This window comes from Ornithodoros turicata, chromosome 5 (genome assembly GCF_037126465.1).
Source record: "Ornithodoros turicata isolate Travis chromosome 5, ASM3712646v1, whole genome shotgun sequence".
Lineage (NCBI taxonomy): Eukaryota > Metazoa > Arthropoda > Arachnida > Ixodida > Argasidae > Ornithodoros > Ornithodoros turicata.
This window is the reverse complement of record NC_088205.1, coordinates 81123269-81142312: the sequence shown is the minus strand read 5'-3', so window position 1 is coordinate 81142312 and position 19044 is coordinate 81123269. Positions and strand designations below refer to the sequence as shown.

The window sequence follows — 19044 nt, the reverse complement described above, 5'->3', positions numbered from 1 at the left end:
TGGACGCTCAAGTGACCGGATGGGGTTCTTCCAAGTGAAGAGGCATGTTCCATAAGCCTAATGTTAAGGCATCTACATGATTGACCAACATAGCATCTGCCACACTGAAGCGGTATGCGGTAGACGACATCCAGCTTGCAATCCCCGAATGGCTGTCGATGTTTCACGTTACATTCTAAAGGCATTTCTGGTACATTTACTCTTGCGCGAAGAGACTGCAATTTCAACGGAGCCGTAAATACTATGCAGTGCTATTCGTCATCATGAACCTATACCAAAACTACCCCGAATTGTGCCTATTGTGCTTACCGAATAGTAACAGATTTTCGCGAGGTTGGGTAAGCCTAGAATTTCTTCACTGATAGCCATCAAGCACCTACAATCCTTTCGCGAGAGAGAGAGAGAGAGAAAAAAAAGGAACCACGCGTTTCAAGAGGAAACCTTACAGGTAGATGCTGCCGCAAAAAGCTATTCTCCTTCCCATACGGCCACCACAAACATCCACCAGCACGCGCGTCCAACTACACGAAAAGAAATCCACCCCCTTGAAAGGCCTAATAGTGCCAATGGAAAAAAAAAGAAAAACACGAAGGCGCACAAAAAGAAACCAAATCGACACGTCAACGCAAGATGACATACCTGGAATGTCGATTCAGCGCAACCGATAATAGACTGATGCGATCCCCACGCCTAGAAGAAGAAAAAAAAAAGAAATCCAGGGAAGAAAACTAAAAGAACGAAAAAAAAAAAGATCGCCGGGCGGAAATGGAGTTTCGGGCTCGCTCGCTCGCTCGCCAGAATCAAGGGTTGCCGATGGTGGTCCCGCCCGGAGAGTGAGAATTATCTGCTGTCTCTTTGTTTCTTTCTTTTTTTTCTCTCTCTCTTTTTTTTTTCCCCGAACGTCGGGTGAAAGGGAAACAGAGTGCAGCATAGAAAAGAGTGGAAAGAACGTAACGGTGCATCTTCGTCTGAGAGAGTGGTAAATAAGAGGGAAAGCGAAAGTAGCGTATGGCTCTGTGAAAGCATTTCGTCTCACATTTATACTAGATGCTAGCACGCGCTTGTCAGATTGTGGTAACGGATTTCCTTTGTTTCTTCTTCTTCCTTTTTTTTTTTTTTTGTTGAAGGTTTGCTCGAGGGTTTTTCGAAGAAAATGGTGCGACCTGCTTCTGCTCCGTCTGGAAATAGAGTATACAATGGGACGAAGAAGAAGAAATAGTGTGAGACAGAGAGCGCGACGTTGCCAGAGGCGAGAAGAAATATTGTTGAAGAAGAAGAAGAAGAAGAAATATTGTTCCCTGTGCCCGCAGTGGTGCGTGGCGGGCGTCGAGCGAAGGACACAGATTGAAGGATGGGATACGTGAGCAGAAAAAAAAGGAAGATATAGGAGCTATTTTTAGAACGGGTTGTGATGTTCGTGAGTAAAAGAAATGAGACAACAAGGCACAGTCGGTGGCTGATAAAAAATAAAATTTAAGCGATAGGCGTTTGGAAGTGGTTTCATAAATACCTGGTATCTTCTAGTATGACCTGGTGTAAATACCTCTAAATATTGCGAAATCTTTGATAGTGTTCATGGTTGAGAGTCGCATATTGGTTTCGTATGGCGATAACAGCGTAAGTTGCATGAAATCGCACATAATTAGTGTTACAGCTTGCATCCTTGCATGGAGAAGCGGATAGACGATCAAATATATTCGAAACCGAAAGAGTTAAAGAAGTGCTCAGTCAACGGCTCCAGAACTCGAAGTTTAGAACTACAGCGGTCCACATTAACATGTGGATCCTCGTGGTTTATCTTATTGATCACGTCTTTTGGCATGACTCCTCAAAAAACTGTACATAACTAGTCGATTGCTATCAAGATGTGTCACTAAATGATTCAGCTCAAATGTTAACAAGGAATTGATTTTTTTTCTTCTTTTAAACTCCTGCATCTAGCTCAAGACGAACTCCTCTCCCGCAATAGTGGAGCGTCCCACACCCACTCTCGCACACCCACCCATCGCTGTCTCGCGGCGAGAAAAAACGAAAACAAATTATACAACACAAAGCAAGCACACAGTATGAGAAAGTTTACGAGCAACACGCTCTCTCAAACAAACTCTATTCACCCTAAATATAAGCCAGTGTGTTGGGTTCACCTAGCCACTTTTAAATAAAATCCTCCAATAATATACCGCCGCCCCCCAAATCCCTCTTTTTATTTACGGGAGGAATATGCGCTTACACACCGACATCACATTCTACAGACTGCGATGGGGAGAGATCAAGTTTAGAAACATTTTTCAGTTTCCTTCGAGAGAGACAGCGCAATTTATGATAATGATAGCAAAAACTGCTTTCCCTTTCTTTCTTCCTTTTTCGTCGCTTTCTCGCGGTCTCCCTCTGTTTGTGTGTCTGTATATATGACTGCAGTCTTTCTTCCTCCTCCCAGTTTTTATGATGGCAAAATCAATATCCCACATCGCTGGGAGCAAGTGGACGATGGCTAAAACAGCGAACAAAAAAAAAAAAGAAAAGAAAAAAAATGATACCGCTGCTTTTCTCTGTGAGAGAACAACCGAAAAAGAATGCATTTGCTTCAACTGGATCGCAAGAACATGTTCGTTCTCTAGTATGTTTCATAGCTCGGACGGCAGGCGCAAAGCTGAGATTTAAGTGTATATCGGTTTCATGTATGGAGCGTTTTGTGCGCGCGACCATTTTTGCTGCATGGGCGGCTCATCCGGGACCTTTAATGCTTCCGCTACAGAAAAGAATGTGTTTCGGGAGGGAAACCTTCCACAGGATGGGGGAATGTGTTTTCATCTTTGTTGGCTACCTACTTATGGCGCGAAGAAAGTGCCGTTTCGTGTACCAATAGAAGTGCGTACACGTGTTTTGTGACACTTTACGTCCGTGCATATTTCCACCGCAATATGTATGCTACGTTCTCTCAGAGTATAAGAAGGCTTAACGGTATCACTTCAAGCAGTGTTCGGATATGGACTTCGATGACTTTTCCACATTGAAAGTGAAATGACCATTATGTCTGTACGAGTATATAGCTATGTGTTAATTTTTCACGCATAACTTCCGGAGGTGTCACACAAAAGCGTTCACCCCACTTGCACAGTAAATTTGGAATGAGCCAGTGCGTGGCTGTCTAGCTGTCTAGACTATACCACACCGCGAAAAAAAAAAGTTTTAAGACTACTGTCATATCTCGGGATTTTGCAGACAAGCTCATTTTTTTACACGCTCGTATCATTTTGTGATAGTTACGTTTGATGACCCTTTGTGAAACTTGTAATTTTTACCACTTAAAAGCCGCAGGCTCCACAGTGTGTTACGGGCCGAGATTCAGAACTGTATAGGAGAATCGCAGAATTTGCAACATTAGAAATCTTGGCAGTTATCGGGGGAGTAATCAGGAGAACAAGGCCGACGACAAATGATACCACACTCTAAGAAAAAAAGGAGTAAAACGGGGAGTAATTGCAGCTTCCACTCCCCTAGTCTGCAATTACTCCCCATTTTAGTCCCCTAACCCAACATTTAGTCCCGACATTTACTCCCCAGGACCGCAAATTGTCACTAAACCTCACGAATGGTCGCCTGAGTGCAACAGTCTACGTAAATATGTGCCCTTGGTCAATTTGAACGACATAAGGCTGTATAACTCAGACAACGCAGCAATTTTCCAGCCACACAGAGAAAGAAACAGTTAGCGCATCTTTCTTCGCAAATTGTGCCCTAGTATGGCGCAAGATTTTATATCACTCGATATATCACCGTTGACGGTTTGCTTCAAAGTATTTTCATGCATGCGCACCAATTATGTATATGGTACTCTTACAACAGCGCGTGAAATGCGGTCTTCACTCTGTGACACTCATTTACTCCCGTGCATTTACTCCCGAAAGGGACTATTTTTTTGTGGCAATGCAATTACTCCCCAAAAGGAGTAAAAGTACTCCTTTTTTTCTTAGAGTGCAGCTCGATATCGTGCAGTACACGTTGTGCGTGTTCTGTTTAGAATGCACGATGTCGCTATGAGGGTGATTCCCCGCGATGATAGCGTGTTGTTGATTGCTGAATTGATTTGAATATGAGTAACATAGTCAAGTAGGTGGAGGAGGTGATGACGGTGGTGATGTATTTTCAGGATCTTTGGCCGACACTCACCGTTACCGCAGCTCTTCCCGATATGGATCCGGAGGCAGAGCCAACAATAATTTGAACATAGGTAGGGATCCTCCTCTATCACGTAGAATCCTTCCTTTTTATTCTTCTATAGAATCCTTTAATGCTCGACACTGTAGATTCTTCCCCCTTTTCATTCGCTATTTTTCATTATCATTTATACAGAATCGCATAACACTCTTCTTCTATATTTCCACTGTGGCATATGGCAGCATGTCGTTTGTATCCCAAATATTTTTCCTAGCTTTGTTCAGAAAACTGTGTGATTGAAATGTAAACATCTGGATGTATCACGTACAATCGAAAATGAGGTCTTCATTACATGACGCTTTCAAGATCTTCTACACTCTTAAAAATGAACTTCACCACATAGCACGCTCCTAGCCAACCATCACCCCGAATGACAACGTCCTCGCCCTAGATTTGTTGAAAACGGGAGGAGGAGCCTATTTTGTGTTCATTATGCACGGCACAAAATAGGCTCCTCCCCCCGTTTTCAACAAATCAGGGGCGAGAACGTTGTCATTCGGGATGATGGTTGGCTAGGTGCGTGCTATGTGGTGAAGTTCATTTCTAAGAGTGTACCGAACTCCGAGAAATGTGTCTAAACTTTTGATTTATTCTTCTGAATAGAGCTATTCTATACGAAAGGTAGTACTTATCGAAGCTAAGATGTATTCAAATCGTCGAAAACCACAATAGCTCTGTTGCCATCACTTCGTTGACATAGAGCGATCCTTCCTCCTGACAATCCTGCACACATACCAAGGTGCCATGTAGAAGGAAGCCCGCACTTCCTACAGGCATCGATGAAGAAAAAAAAAGAAAAAGAAAGAAAAGCCTCTTCGCGACGTGATTAACTTCGAACGCAATATCCGCTCAGAGCCATTATTAGGTTGCAGGCGTTGAAATTTACGGGCATATACACTACATACCGTGCGAATTCAAATTAAACCCAATTAAACGGAAATCGTGCATTGCCCTTATTTCTCCCATCAAAACGTGAACACGCTAAATTGTATTCTGACAGTCGCATTCGGAAACTAAGGCATCCCTACTACGAATAACAATGCACCCCAAGTCCTAACAAGTACCCCCAACAAAACAACCAACAGCCCATTTGTATCCTGTACTGTACTCGCTTTCTGCTATACTCGGCATCTCAGTCCCAATGGGTCTCGGGCAATAAAATCCATTAAACTAGGCAGGCTTTGTTCCGAATTTCCGTCAGTACTGTGAATACTTGCACAGAGGCCTTTCTCTTAGTGCACAATGTCTGCAACTCGTCCTATTTCAAAAAGCTCTTTCTTCCACCATGCGTAGTGAACGGGCTAGAAGCACAGAGTTCCATTCCCTTTGCGTAACTCTCTGTGGCCTAGCTATGAAAGTTAATGTTTCGTACCAAAAGTGCACTCTGTTTCGAGGGTCTTGCAATGGTGTAGGTGAAAGAACTTTGGAAGGATTGTGTGAGTTCATGTGCGCGCGCTTAGTGTGGGTTAGAGACGCGTGACGATGATTATGATGGTAGTGGTATGGTGATAGTGGTAGCAGAAAAAAAATATACAGCCATGCCAGTGGGACACATTACTGCGCCTTTTCAAAAATCACACTAATATTGTAAGGGTGATCTGCCAGCTTTACATTAGGAGAAAGTTTAAACTTCCAGCCAATCAAGCCATTGAATTAACGTCAATCCAGCCAATGTCAAAGTAAACTCGCCGTCTGTAGCGAAGAAAATTTTGGCGCCGATAAAGTGCAGAACGCCGCGCTACACCGATATTGAAGCACGTACCTGCCTTATTTTCACCAGATGCTGATATTAAAGGAACACTGAGGTAACCCCCAATTCTTTATGTTATTTTTTCGTTTTTCGGTGCAGAGTGTTCTCCAACGAATAAAATGTGTTCCTGCGAAAGAGCGATTAGCGCAGGTGACCTACCGAGCGAGCGCGAGAGCTCTGTTCCGCGCACCTTTGAAAAATCCTTCCCCTCGTGAAAAGAGAGCGCATCGCAGAACGAGGGGACGTCGTGACGTACGCTACTCCCCTCACGTGACCAGTGACGTACAGAAGCGTAAGCGGCGCGTGAGCTGCGACGAAAAAAAAAACAAAGAAACAAGGCACGGAGCCTCCACCACGTCACGAGTGCATCGTGTCGGACGTCCGCGGCTGTTTTTTCCGGCTTTTGTTTTTGTAAATTCTATTGCGCAGCTGTAACGCACCGCAGAGCGAAAATATTTTGCACGGCGACTCCTGGATGACGGCTTGACAGACTCAGGCAGGATTTCGAGCGACGTTAAATGTCACCTCATTGCTCCTTTAAAGTGATACTTTGATCGGATGGTTCTTTGGGGGATGGTTCGATGTCTGAGCTTTCTGCTAACGTCAGGTTAGAGCGTGAGGACGCGGGAGAGTTAAAACGGCTCCGAACATAGTAAATTTCTAAACGCACGTGAAAGAAAGCGTAAAGCGGAGACCACTTGTCTAAGTGTACACAATATGATGTTTCGCGAACCTTTCCGCCTACTGCGCTCTGAACTACAGTCGTCCGACTCGCGTGGGACGGGTAACCTTTCCCGCATAACTGCATGAACGAACCGAAACGAAACGGGATTACGAAAGTTGTTAGTAAATGTATACGTACGGGTTCTTGGTATAGCGGGTGTTTCAGGAAAGTCCCCCGACTGAGTAATTGGCAAACAGGTGGCGCCATCGAAAAGCTTTCAGTGAACATCCCTGGGATATCGCCCCAGAAGTGAGCAGTGAGCTGCTCATTTGCATTCGCCCAGTAGTGAAATAAAACTCCCAACTTTGAAATTTTACTTCGGACGCTTTCGGAACCCGTTTTACCGATCGGAACCTTAAGCGAAAAATGTTCCAGAAAAAGAAAACGCGTCGACGCTTAGTGATTTTAAAGTAATTAAGTGGTTTAAGTTTACGTATTTCTTGCGCGGACCAGCGTACCAATGTGCTCTTTCGCTCAGCTATCTGATTATCAGTTATCTGTTCATCCGTCTTGTTCCGCAGAAGGTTCCGATCTGTAAAATAGAGGTTCCGAAATGCAAATAATTAAAAAGTTGATCAAAATATCTTCGTAAATTAGTCCCCTAATTGAGAAAAAAAATACGGTTTCCTAGTAGCAGCCCTGTCGAGCAATCTAATGATAAAAGGAAAAGTGTCCTAAGGCAACTCCCTTTTTGATGAAAATTTGTTGCAGCTAAAAAGAAACACCCTGTATAGCTATACTAGTTGCACCGTAACTTCCGCCTATTCGACGAAGTGTCCATGAAATTGCTGTTATTGTTCATGATGACGTTGACGTGTTCTCCTTTGTCTTTCTCAGGCGCCATCTTTACTCCTCCAGCCCGCGAGCTGCAGACGGCCTACGAATACACCATCTATCAGCACAACAAGGGAGACTTCAGGTTCAAAGTAAACTCATCTATCGGAATCCTCACCAACGACGATCCTTTCAACCTCACCCGGGAAGGTGAGCATATTGAGAAAACTAGCATACATATATCAAATCGTACATATGGAATTCAAATAAGGTATAGTATTAGTACAGCTCCCGTTAATAACACTGGAAGAAATTCGGTCTCGTTTAGGTCACGTGGAACGTGATGTCCTCCCGTCAGGACATCACGTTCCACGTGACCTTCCGACGCCACTCGCTCAAACGTCGCCCACCTACGCATTGCTGATGAAGGCCCAATAAGGCCGAAACAGCTGTCCAATGCTGGTGTGGCGACGTTTGGGACTTATAAACATATATATATATATATATATAGGTTGAAGACGTTAATATATCAGACGGCTGCGAAGTTGAATAAAAGTAAAATAATAAGACATGGACGATAGATTACAGGAAAGTTAACAAAAACTAATTTATTCAATGGGTAAATTAACACGTTGTTTATAAAAGAACGGTCGACGTTTCGACAGTGCCACTGTCGAAACGTCAGAATAGCAAGCGGAGCAAGAGCGGCTTTTCGGAATCGCAAGCCGGCTCTCTGCCTGGCTAACCTTTCCTTTCTTTTTTTCTTAATAAACATATCCCCCCCCCCCTCAGGTACGGAAGGCATGTCTGACATGAGCATTTTTTTAACGGTCCTTTAACACGCTCGTCGTCAAACTTTATACCTATCTGTAAAATACACCACGCAAGATCCTGCAGGACTCCGAGAAGTTTGATAGCGGGCCAGGTACGCCTACGACCTTCACCTCGTTCAAGGATGGAGTTCACACAAGGCTCCCGAAACGGGAAACCTGACAGCCTCTTCGTCCGATCAAGATGACATATTTGCTCAGGCCTGCCTGGAGCCGGACAGGCTAGATGGGCAATAATTGCCTGTCACTGGCAGGCAATTAACCCTCTGCCATGGCGACAAAGCGCAGCCCTTCGGTTATGGCCTCGACGGAAAAGGGAAAAAGAGAACAAAATTCATCCTTTTGCCCCATTTCCTTCTTTTTCGAGCGACTCAGGCTTCAAATAAGACGAGGAAAGAATGCACGAGTACAGTGCTGGGCGGTCTATCTTACTCGTCTAGACGGACCCTCCAATTGCCCTTACTTGTGGAAGATGGCGCCCATGGGCCTTGTGAAGGTGCATGCGAGTAGAAGAAACATAAGAGGAATGTGTAGAAATATGAGTGCGATGACCTTGTGTATCTCAGTGAGCTGATGAGGGCGTACCTCGAAATAAATGATCGAAACCCCCGTTGAAAATAAACTACTGTAAATAAATGTTATCTGACTATAAAATACACAGTCGTGCGCGGGAAACTGCCAACGGCGAACTTAGACTAACCTGGACATAAAAATGTAAACACCGAATTTGGACTAACCTAATAATAAACTAACCAACGTGCTGTTCCGGCATGTCCGCCCTGCTAAGCCTAACGGCCGCTAAATAGTGGTTTTCATTCGCTAGAACGAATTGGATAGACACCGAAAACCCGTGAATTTGATTGGTTGAATAGTGATGTCATGTTTTTAAACACGACATATCACCTTACGAACAACAACAACATAGATGAATGGATGATGATGATGATGTGGGAGCAATCGAGCATTCTCCTCGACTTTCCTTTTTCGGGAACGTGAATTTCGAGATCGGGGATTTCGCAACCGGGAATAGCAACCCAACTGCCGTTCTAACACCGCTAGCTCAACTGCCGTTCTTTAATCGCAATATATTATATACAGCATGAGGATTAGGTATGTGGAATGAGAACTTCCGATACCATCGCCTGCATACAAACTTAAGGCCTGCGTCAGGGTTGCTAAGCTACCTGCAATTGTGATATAATGTGGATGGCATTCATGAGAAATTCAATGCATCTGCCCGCGTGAGAGATCCGCAAATGGCGTGGCATGTGCTGTAATGTCGTACACTGTGCAGGCTATCTTCGTAATTATTCAACTATCCCACAGGACACACCCGAGGTCCGGAGTCGAGAGGGAGATAGAAAGTGTTGTGATGCAATTTGTCCTGATGTGCGAACAGAGTCGTAATGAGCACGATAACAAGGAGATACAGAAGTCATAATGGCACATTGGTCAGTATGAAATAGGATAGGGGCTATTGCTGAGTGATATGATATTACCTTGATAAAAAACGAAGCCACCGCTCGTTCGGAACGCCAGGTTGCGAACAACTATTGTGCACTCCTCACTACAGGGACTGGGACTGTAGTACCACAGTCAGCGGATTCGTCGGCTCTTGCTATCGCGGATGCCCTGGACACTTCGCAGGAGTCCTCTCTGGACGCTCCTTTCTCTCTCCCCCCCCACCCCCACCCCCACGAGTTAGACACTGCGCTTCGGATACCCCCCTCTCATACTTCCCCCTGGGCCTGATAGCAAAAACTCCCCAGAATCTCCCCCAGTGTGCCCGCAGTACACTGCCGATTATCTACAACCGTTGCTGGCGAGATGGAGCAGTCCCAGGTGATTGGAAGCTTGCTATGGTGGTGCCTCCCCTGAAGCCTGGCAAATCCCCGCACGCTCTCAACGCCTTTCGTCCAGTCCCTCTCACCAGTTGTGTTGGGAAGGTTATGGAGCGCATGGTGTACGCCCGGCTGAACTGGTACTTCGAAACCACACGATTCTACCCTGAGGTAATGGCAGGATTACGCCACAAGGAAGATCGGCTATCGATAATATGATAGCCCTCGTTTGTTCTGTGCAACAAGCGAAGTCGGAAGGACTGCTCTGTGCTGCCCTCTTTCATGACGTCGCAAAAGCCTACGACAATGCTCTTCACAGCGTTGTAGTTCCATCGCTTCAGGAAGCCGGGCTGGGTGGCTGAACACTCTCATAGCTACGCGATTTTCTTTCGGCCAGATCCTTGTTTGTCCGTACGCGAGAGGGCGGTAGTGCCACGTGCCCTGCGCCGTCTTGAGCTCCACCCCCACCCCCCTTCTTGTTCAATGTTATCATGGCGCACCTGTACCCTTCAACTGTCTAACCATATCCACATCACCATATATGCGGATGATATTTGCGTATGGACTTCTGCTGTGCAGCGGGTACCATACAACGCCGACTGCAATCTGCTCTGGACGCTACTGTGTCATATCTCGCTGATCGAGGGCTAGCGGTATCGCTATGGCATTCACGCGGCGCTCATCCTGCAGCTACCCCCTCTTCTTGACAGGATCAAGAATGCCGTTTGTTCCCTGGTGCAAGTACCTTGGCGTCATCATTGATCGGGGAGTAACATGTTCTCGACAGATTACTGCCCACTGTGCCACCACAGGCTCTTATATTAACGTGCTAGGCCGCCTCTATGTGTCCTCTTGGGGTCCTTCTTGCACCGACCTCCTCCAAGTACACAACTATCTTATTATGGGCACTTTACGCTACGGCTTGCCTATGTTGCACGCTATTTCCCCTTTCAAGGAACGGCCACTGCTTAATCCTCAAGCTCGTAGCTTGCGCACTTGCTTGGGAGACTGGAATACCGCGGAAACCTACTTTGCTATCCCCGAAGCGAGGGTTCCTTCCATGCTTATCCTCCGGGACACAGTAACCCTCCAGGCTTACACACGTTATCTTGTATACGGCACCCATGTCGTCACCTTCGTGATGTTGCGCAGCATTGCTTGCTTCTGCGTACGACCAAGCTGTTCTGCGCCTGCAAAGCCAAATTCCACCATCGCATACCTTGCTCTCTTATACGGAGCCGCTGTGAGCCTTATGTCTGACCTCCGTGCACACATCCGTTCATGGTCTTCCGAAAAAGAGCCATGTCCCAGCTGTTGTGGTCATTCGCCCATAGTTATCAACGACATCTATCTAACGAGATCTTTCGCCTGCACGCCATGCTGTCGTCTCTAGGCCGCTGTGTGTGGTTCCAGTGGATTCCGAACCAGGTTGGTATCTCGGGGAATGCCCTCGCCGATTCTGCGGCCAGGTGCTCTCGTGCAACTGGGTCAGTCGCTTCAGTCCTGCTTACCCCGTTTGTCTGCCGGCTAGCCATTCGCCGATACTGCACGAATAGCTGTCAGGCCTTTTTCCAAGACTCTGTCAGGACGAACTATTTCCTGCCCGCGAGTGACCCTGCCATGGCCCACACACTGGTAGGCCGCTATCCCAGAGAGGAAGAGTCCTTGCTCCACAGGCTTCGAGTGAATGTGGCGCGGACTCCACTGCTCGATGGGCCACCTTTCGTCACCGAACTGCCATGCCTGTCATGTTGACGGACCTGCTTCTCCGCTGCACCCGTTACCGCCAAAATCGTCTTCTCCGTCTTCTCCTACGGTCGCGCATCACTCGACTCAGGATTTCGGACTTTTCCACGCTGATAGGCCCCACACAACATAATCATTTCATAGTCAAGTTGCGACATTTCGTGGGGAACACGAAATGTCGCACGGCACCAAGTTGGGGTTATAGGGTTGGCAGGGAAAGGTAGGGATGTTTGTTCCTGCCAAAAATTCCGTCGCACCCAATGGCGTGCGACACGGTGCATTTCCGGGGTGGAGGGCTCACGTTGTGGCGATGCCTCGGCACACCTTCTCATGTGCTCGAAGACCTGTAGTTACTTCATCCGAGACTAGTCGTACATATAAATATCGGTCCCAACACAGAGTAGGTTTCAGGACGGCTACATTTTCACTGGTTCCTGCCGCTGAAGGACGCGTAAGGCGGTGTTGACGGCCATCAAAGGCTTTCCTTCTAAACATTGAAGACCTTGTGTCACCTAAGAGTTTGAGATGATGACAAAGGAGCTTTCCCGAAACGCATGTCACCAACGACATGGTTGTGTGGATCCAGCTCTACTGTCTAGCTAAAGACGTACTGGAAGGCTGTGGGTTCGAATTCTGTGCCTGTGCTGTTTCAGGTTTTACTGGAGTTCCCAGTAAACTTTCCAGGAAAGTTGAGCGCAGCCCCGCCTGAAGTCGCCCCAGGACGCATACTATCCCTTCCCCTGTCTTCCACTCCTTCCTGCAGCAATGTTCCTTCTCTCAATCTGTCATCCCCATGTTCCCCATTTATACCAACAGGTGCTTCACGGTACGGAATAAAAAAAATAATGGTAAGAACGACTGAACTCAGAACAACGACGCACAAAGACTGGATTCTGCTTCCTGGAATTCATCTACCCCTACCTGTTCAGCTCTGAACCTTAAACCCTCTTTCAATCCCTATACCAGCAGAACAATTATTCCAAGCAGTGGATGCCGAAGGATCTTCCCTTCGTAATGAATGTCGTTCCATACATTCGTCCAAGATAGGAACCCACTTCTAATTAAGGCTGCATGCCTTAAAACTTATCGCGCGTCTGAGCATATTCTAACTCTCATTCATTACGAGTCGGCCATTATTCTTCAGGTAGAACCTGGGGCTTACGGGAGCAGCATTCGATTTAGGAAACTCTCCTCTCTGGATAGCGATGCGAATAGCCCGGCGAATTCTTCCGCATAGCATGTTTCGTTTAATAGAGCTTCAATATTACGAACTCATTACAGTGTTCCGAATATTTGTTGAACCTAATGCTTGCAGAGACCCATTAAACGCAGAAAGAGGGACACAATGTTTGAGCCTCAGGACGACAAGTCCGATTATTAAAGGACGGCGGTACATGAAGAGGTACCAGCTGTAGGACTCGAACCCGTGTCCTCCGATTTCTGTTTAAACATGCTGACGTCGGGCTAAAGATGCTGGTATCTATGCAGCATGCCTCAATCAGATCACACTATACAAGCATTCTCCTTGACATGTTTCCCGCCTCGAATCATGTAGTAGCGTCTCTAACAGACAATCAGAGAACATGGAACCGAGTCCCAGTGCAATTTCAATTTCAATTTCAATTTATTTCAATTTCTGCGGTACAGAAATTTGGTTCATGTACAAAAGGCCAAGACCTGACGAGGTACATGGACCAACATAATGCAGCCAATGGAAGCACATCAACATGTACTGGTGAACATGAAAAGCCGTGCACATGCAAGCGCCTTCGTATCCAATGCCAGTACTTTAGTTGGGACCTTTGTTTGCTAAAACTGGATTTAAAAAAAAAATCATTCATTTGTAAACAGAGTTTATCGGTGCTTCATCCTGATCGACCTCGTTCCCACACATACGTCCTCTGCATATGACAATTAAAAATTAAGACTCAGAAAACATCAAAAGTTGTCCGCCAAATATTCTCGCATGCTTGCAGAGAAGGCACGTGGAAGGAGTTTACATGAGCAAAAAAAAGAACACCAGAGAATGTCACCGCCAGAGCTCTTCTGCCCTTCTGCACGATTAAATCTCGCCTTCCAGAAACGTTAAACGTGTAACCGCCATAATATTCACTCTCACCCCACCACGCGTTTTACATTTTGGATGTAACAAAAAAAAAAAAAAAAGAACGAGCAAGAACCATAAAGTGAGCCTTGCCAAGATACAGGCCCCCCTTTTGAGACACCCGAGGAAAGGGCACATTTTCATCGCTGGAATGAAACTGGGCCGCGTGCAGTCTCAGCGCAGGAGAACGTTATGTGCGGCTCCTTTGGGACGCGGATTTACTGTCGTCGAAATCCCCCAACGGGGTCTGGACAGTTAAACTTAAAGTATAATACGGGCCTTAATAAAGGCTACCAAGTATATGCTTTCGTGGGTTACGACGGCCGCATAGATGCGACCTGTTTAATGCTGGCTCCGTTCTGGCTTTCGCGAAAACAGCACCATGGAAGGCAAACGAAGCGTGTGAGCTACGCCGCTGAACTGCTTTTGGATTGGACGTGACGCGGAATGAAGAAGTACTTTTTTTTTTTTTTTTAAGAAAGAAGATTACATTTGCATGACGTGTTTATTGTAGCGAGTATTTTGTTCCTGTTCAGTCTATGTTGTCGCGAAAGCGCTGTTCTTTTGGGGAAATGATTAATTGTGTTTCAGAAGATTGTGGAATGGGAAAAGCGAGACACGTCATGTACAAGGTGATGAAGAAAGATTTAAGTTGAGTTTGTTGGGGTGCTAGTAAATGAATGCTGCTGTCTGAACTGAGAGCTTTTCAGAATAGCATTCCTTTTATAATGAGGTTCCTGCCTTTACTATGCACCTTTAACTGCGGTTGTGTTACTTGTGTCGTTGCAAATAATTGCGCTATTTTACAGACTGCAGTGGCATTGTGTTATACTGCGTCTTTCAATGTCAGTGTGTGACTCGGCTTTCCTCAGTATATACAGTGAACCCTCGTTATTATGACCACGGTTGTTCCCGAAAAGTTTGGTCATAATGCGGAATTGTCATATTAACGGGAGGGGATTTGCAGAGGTCTCACTGCATTGTTCCCCAAGAGTATGGTCGTAAAGCGCGTATGTCAGATTATCGGGGGTCATATTAACGAGGGTTCACTTAGTTGTGTTATTTGGGGTTCTTCCACAACGTTGTGCAATTCTACAGACTGCGATGTCGTTGTGTTATTTTGCCCTTTTCAGTGTCAGCGTGTGTACCTTTCTCAGTACCGTTGCGTTATTTTGCGTCTTTCCATAATATTATGCAATTTTACGGATTGCAATGGTATTGTGCTGTTTTGTGTCTTCGAGTGTCAGCGTGCTGTTTCGCTTTCTTCACTAACGTTGCGTTAATTTCCTCCTGCCGTGGTATAATACCGTTTTCTTTACTTCACAAAACGTTTTAAACATAGCTATCACTTCACGAACGACGGCAGCTGCAAAAGATTTTAGGAAACCTTAAGAATTTCCGGAAAAACTACGACACTTCCGCAACGTTACGACTTTTTATTCCTCATTTCATGGAAACCTAAGAAGATTATTCTGGTTCCCTAATAACGTCACAATAAGTCAGTGATAAGATGGAATGGGATAGTGATTACAATGAAGTGGAAAAGGCAAGCTATCCCACAGAGACACAAGAAGGCATACCAGTATCGGCTTTTAACAAAAGTGTCACGTTCCGCCGCTAAAACCGTGCACCGCAGCTCAAGTTACGATATTAGAGCCTTTCGAAATTCAATATTTTGGTATTTCCTCTTCCATATTAACGGCTCCTATCGCTAACCACGACACGTAACGCAATCCATCAACCCTGTCTCAGAACGAGGCCTCTGCGACAGCTGTGAAATATTGAAGCCGCTAAAGCAGAGCTCTGCTACTTTAAAGGCCGAAAAAAAAAATAACGCGAAGATATTTTTATTTTATTTTTATTGCGTGTTTTCACTAGTGCGCCCTCGAGTCTGTGCTACTATATCTGCGAAACATATATTTGTTGTTTCGACGCTTCTTTCAAACTGGAGACAGCGCTGGATTACCTCTTTGATTTACAGCCCATCACTTTTTCCGGCACTTCTCTTTCTCTTTTTTTTTTTTTTAAATCTGCTTTTTTCACGTGCACTCATTCTTCACTGTTAAGTATTTGATGTGTTGTGGTAAGCAAGAGGGCATTATAAAAGACGAACCACACAGCAAAGACCATCCCCTCTGATTTCTTCAGACAGAGCGAGCCCACGCCTTTCTGTGAGACTATATGTCGTCAGACAAAAGAAGACAAATTCGAAGGCGTATGATTGTCCACGAGATACTACTTGTTACTCAGATGTCATCGCGGCTCCTTCGCCATCGTCACTGCTCGTCAGCGGACCGTACCTTGGCATCTGAAGAGCTTTTTCGCCTTCATTGCAGCTCGTCGACTGGTCATGCCTGGACTGCTGGACAGCTTAATCGCCATCATTAGTGCTCGTCTGTAGGCCGTGAAGGAGCTGATGGCGAAATACCCGGATGCTCCAGTTGGCGGCGTTTGAGTAACGGAACGTCGTACTACAGCCCTTGAGGTCCAGTTCACATACATTCGAAAATGCCGTGTCAATGCCACCCTTTATTTCGGGGAATTGGGCGAACGCGAGCACAGCCTCGAAGTAACCGCCCGTACAAATACGATGACAGTTTCGGAATGCTTCTATAGGCCCGTTCAAGCAAAACGGCATAACCAATGTTACCATCCACAACAGGCTTATCCAGTCTAAAAAAAACAGAAATTCGCCGAGATCATCTATAATGTTTGTATTGAAAACTGTAGGACTATAATGTTCATGTCAGTTTTCAATTTCGTAAATAAGCTATCGTTTTTTGTTCGTTTGTTTGTTTTTTTCTCTGCGGTTTGCCGTAAACGCAACCTGGATAACGGCTCGAACTTCCATGGGTGGGAAATGCAGGAAAACCGAAATATGCTTTCGCCAATCGATTTGCTGTACAGACATCTATTGCTTCTTTCTTCTTTTTGTGCTTTTCGGGAAAAAGTAAAATGTTAGAAAAGGAATCCGGCAAAGCTAAGAACAAGAAAGTTCGAAACTAAAAGGTCACGAAATCTTATTTGCACTCATGTTCGAGAAGCCAGACCAATTTATTCTAGCGCGGTGAAATGACGTCTCCATAGCCCTATTACGCGTTGCAGTTCAAACGACAAGATACTATAGGCGCTTTGTGCATAATACAATACTTATACTTTTCCCCCCTTTATGAACAGCATATACGTTTCGCTTGCCGCGCATAAACACTTTTCTACAGCGTTCGCAGAACAACGCTTGCGCATGCGCTCTTCGCCAGCAATAATAATGTCGCCTCCTATGGTTTCTTAGTCACGTTTCGCGCGTTTATGAACGTGACTATTAGCATAAGCTGGGCACGTTCTTTAGGTGTGGTACAACGCACTGGCTGCCCTAAATTACTTTACTCCGCGATTTTTCTTTATTTTCCGTTATTGAAGTTGCGAAGCCTTTGGGGGGATTTCACACGCACGACAACTAATCCAATATTTCTGCCACGTAGTCGTACTTTAACATCGTAAACACTGCGTATTAAAAGGCGTGGTAGCTAATGTCGTCCATGGTATAAGCAGTGAAAATGTCGGCAACTTTTTTGGATTACCACACTTTAGCGTCAGGTTCGAATTCTAGCACAGGCTGTGCTGTCTGCATGATTTTCTGGGGGAGGGGGGGGTATATGTTAATTAAGAAAAAAAGGAAAGGAAAGGAAAGGAACGGAAAGGGAGGAAAGGATTTTCTTGGGATTTTCCTCAGATGCTACGAAGTAAATATCTCCATAGTTTCACATGAATTCGGCCCACCCTATTGAAAAACAGTTTTTGGTGGGCCACCAGAACTGATTTCTGGTGTGTTTTTGGACCTTGATGGGCTGATTGGCCACGAGCCCTGATTCCACCAGCCTTGCCTATTCAGCCTTGCTGATTGGCCATGAGCCCTGATTCTTTCAGCCTTGCCTATTCAGCCTTGCTGATTCAGCCTTGCCTGGCTGAATGCCCCACCAGCTCTGATGTTCAGTATGTACATCCACAGAAGTGCATGTGCATATATGCATATTTGCTGGACTTGATATACATTTTACACAGTAGTAATTCAAAACTAACGCCATGGAACGAGTGCATATGACCATAACACAGATTTGAAAGGGCAGCTAAGACACCTCAGTCAACAGCGTGATGCTCTACCACACCAAAAACCAGTTGCAGCTTCAGGGCAGTCTGGTGTGCAATCATTTACTATCAATGTCTTGTGGTTCACATCAAAGGTAATCAGCTGGTGGCTCACCTGATTGATTCTGTAAAAAGTGTGGTGGTGCATCAGGTGCTGCCCCAGCCGTCCTCGTGGCCAACCAGGGGCTGTCAGAATCAACCTGGTGGCCAATCAGGGGCTACAAGAACAGGTCTGGTGTTCCACCAGATGTTGTTAGAGTCAACCTGGTGGCCAGTCACGTGCCACCAGAACAGGACTGGTGGTCCACCAAGTATAATCAGGAAGTGTCTGGTGGTCCACCAGGTGCAATCAGGGAATGCCTAGTGGGCCATGAGATGCCCCCAAAAAATGTGATTGGCCATCAGAATTCCTGGTGGTCCACCAGCATTATTTCTTGATAGGGCAGGACGCACCATCTGGGAAACCTGTGTACAAAACATGTTTTACAAATCATGAATAAACATGTTCAACATCAGTATACCCTCTTTTTTCCTTGTGTGCATTTCGCGTGTGATGTCTTCACAACTTTGACCGAAACCCTCTTTTTACTTAAACCCGATAGCGCCACCATTACAGAATTGTTTAAATCATCCGTATTCCATTTATTAACGCAACAATATTGACGTTTGACTGTCTGGGCGAGTGTAATAATCAACAGGTGAACAAATACAGCCCGGTCCATGGAATGTTTTTCCTCTGCTGACGATACCAATCGGAGGGTTAGACTTTTAATAGAGAGCCAAAAGAAATAATCGGTTGCCGCTAGCGATGCAAAACTATCGATGAATTGACTATCGGTAGTAATATCGATAGTGTTAAAAAACTATCGATATTTTTACGATAATTAACTAGCGATGCTGCTGTTCTTTTGTTT

General features: G+C 45.5%; 1 protein-coding gene across 5 annotated transcripts in view; it reads left to right on the top strand.

The window, feature by feature from the left end:
• Positions 1-19044, top strand: part of LOC135394969 (glutamate receptor 1-like) — a 101960-nt gene that overhangs the window by 25509 nt on the left and 57407 nt on the right. For 4 of the 5 annotated variants that reach the window (XM_064626095.1, XM_064626096.1, XM_064626097.1 and 1 more), the window contains exons 2-3: positions 4151-4231; positions 7530-7676. In XM_064626095.1, coding sequence (XP_064482165.1) covers positions 4151-4231; positions 7530-7676 — 228 coding nt within the window. The remainder of the gene's footprint in view (positions 1-4150; positions 4232-7529; positions 7677-19044) is intronic. The other variant, XM_064626099.1, reaches the window with a different exon arrangement.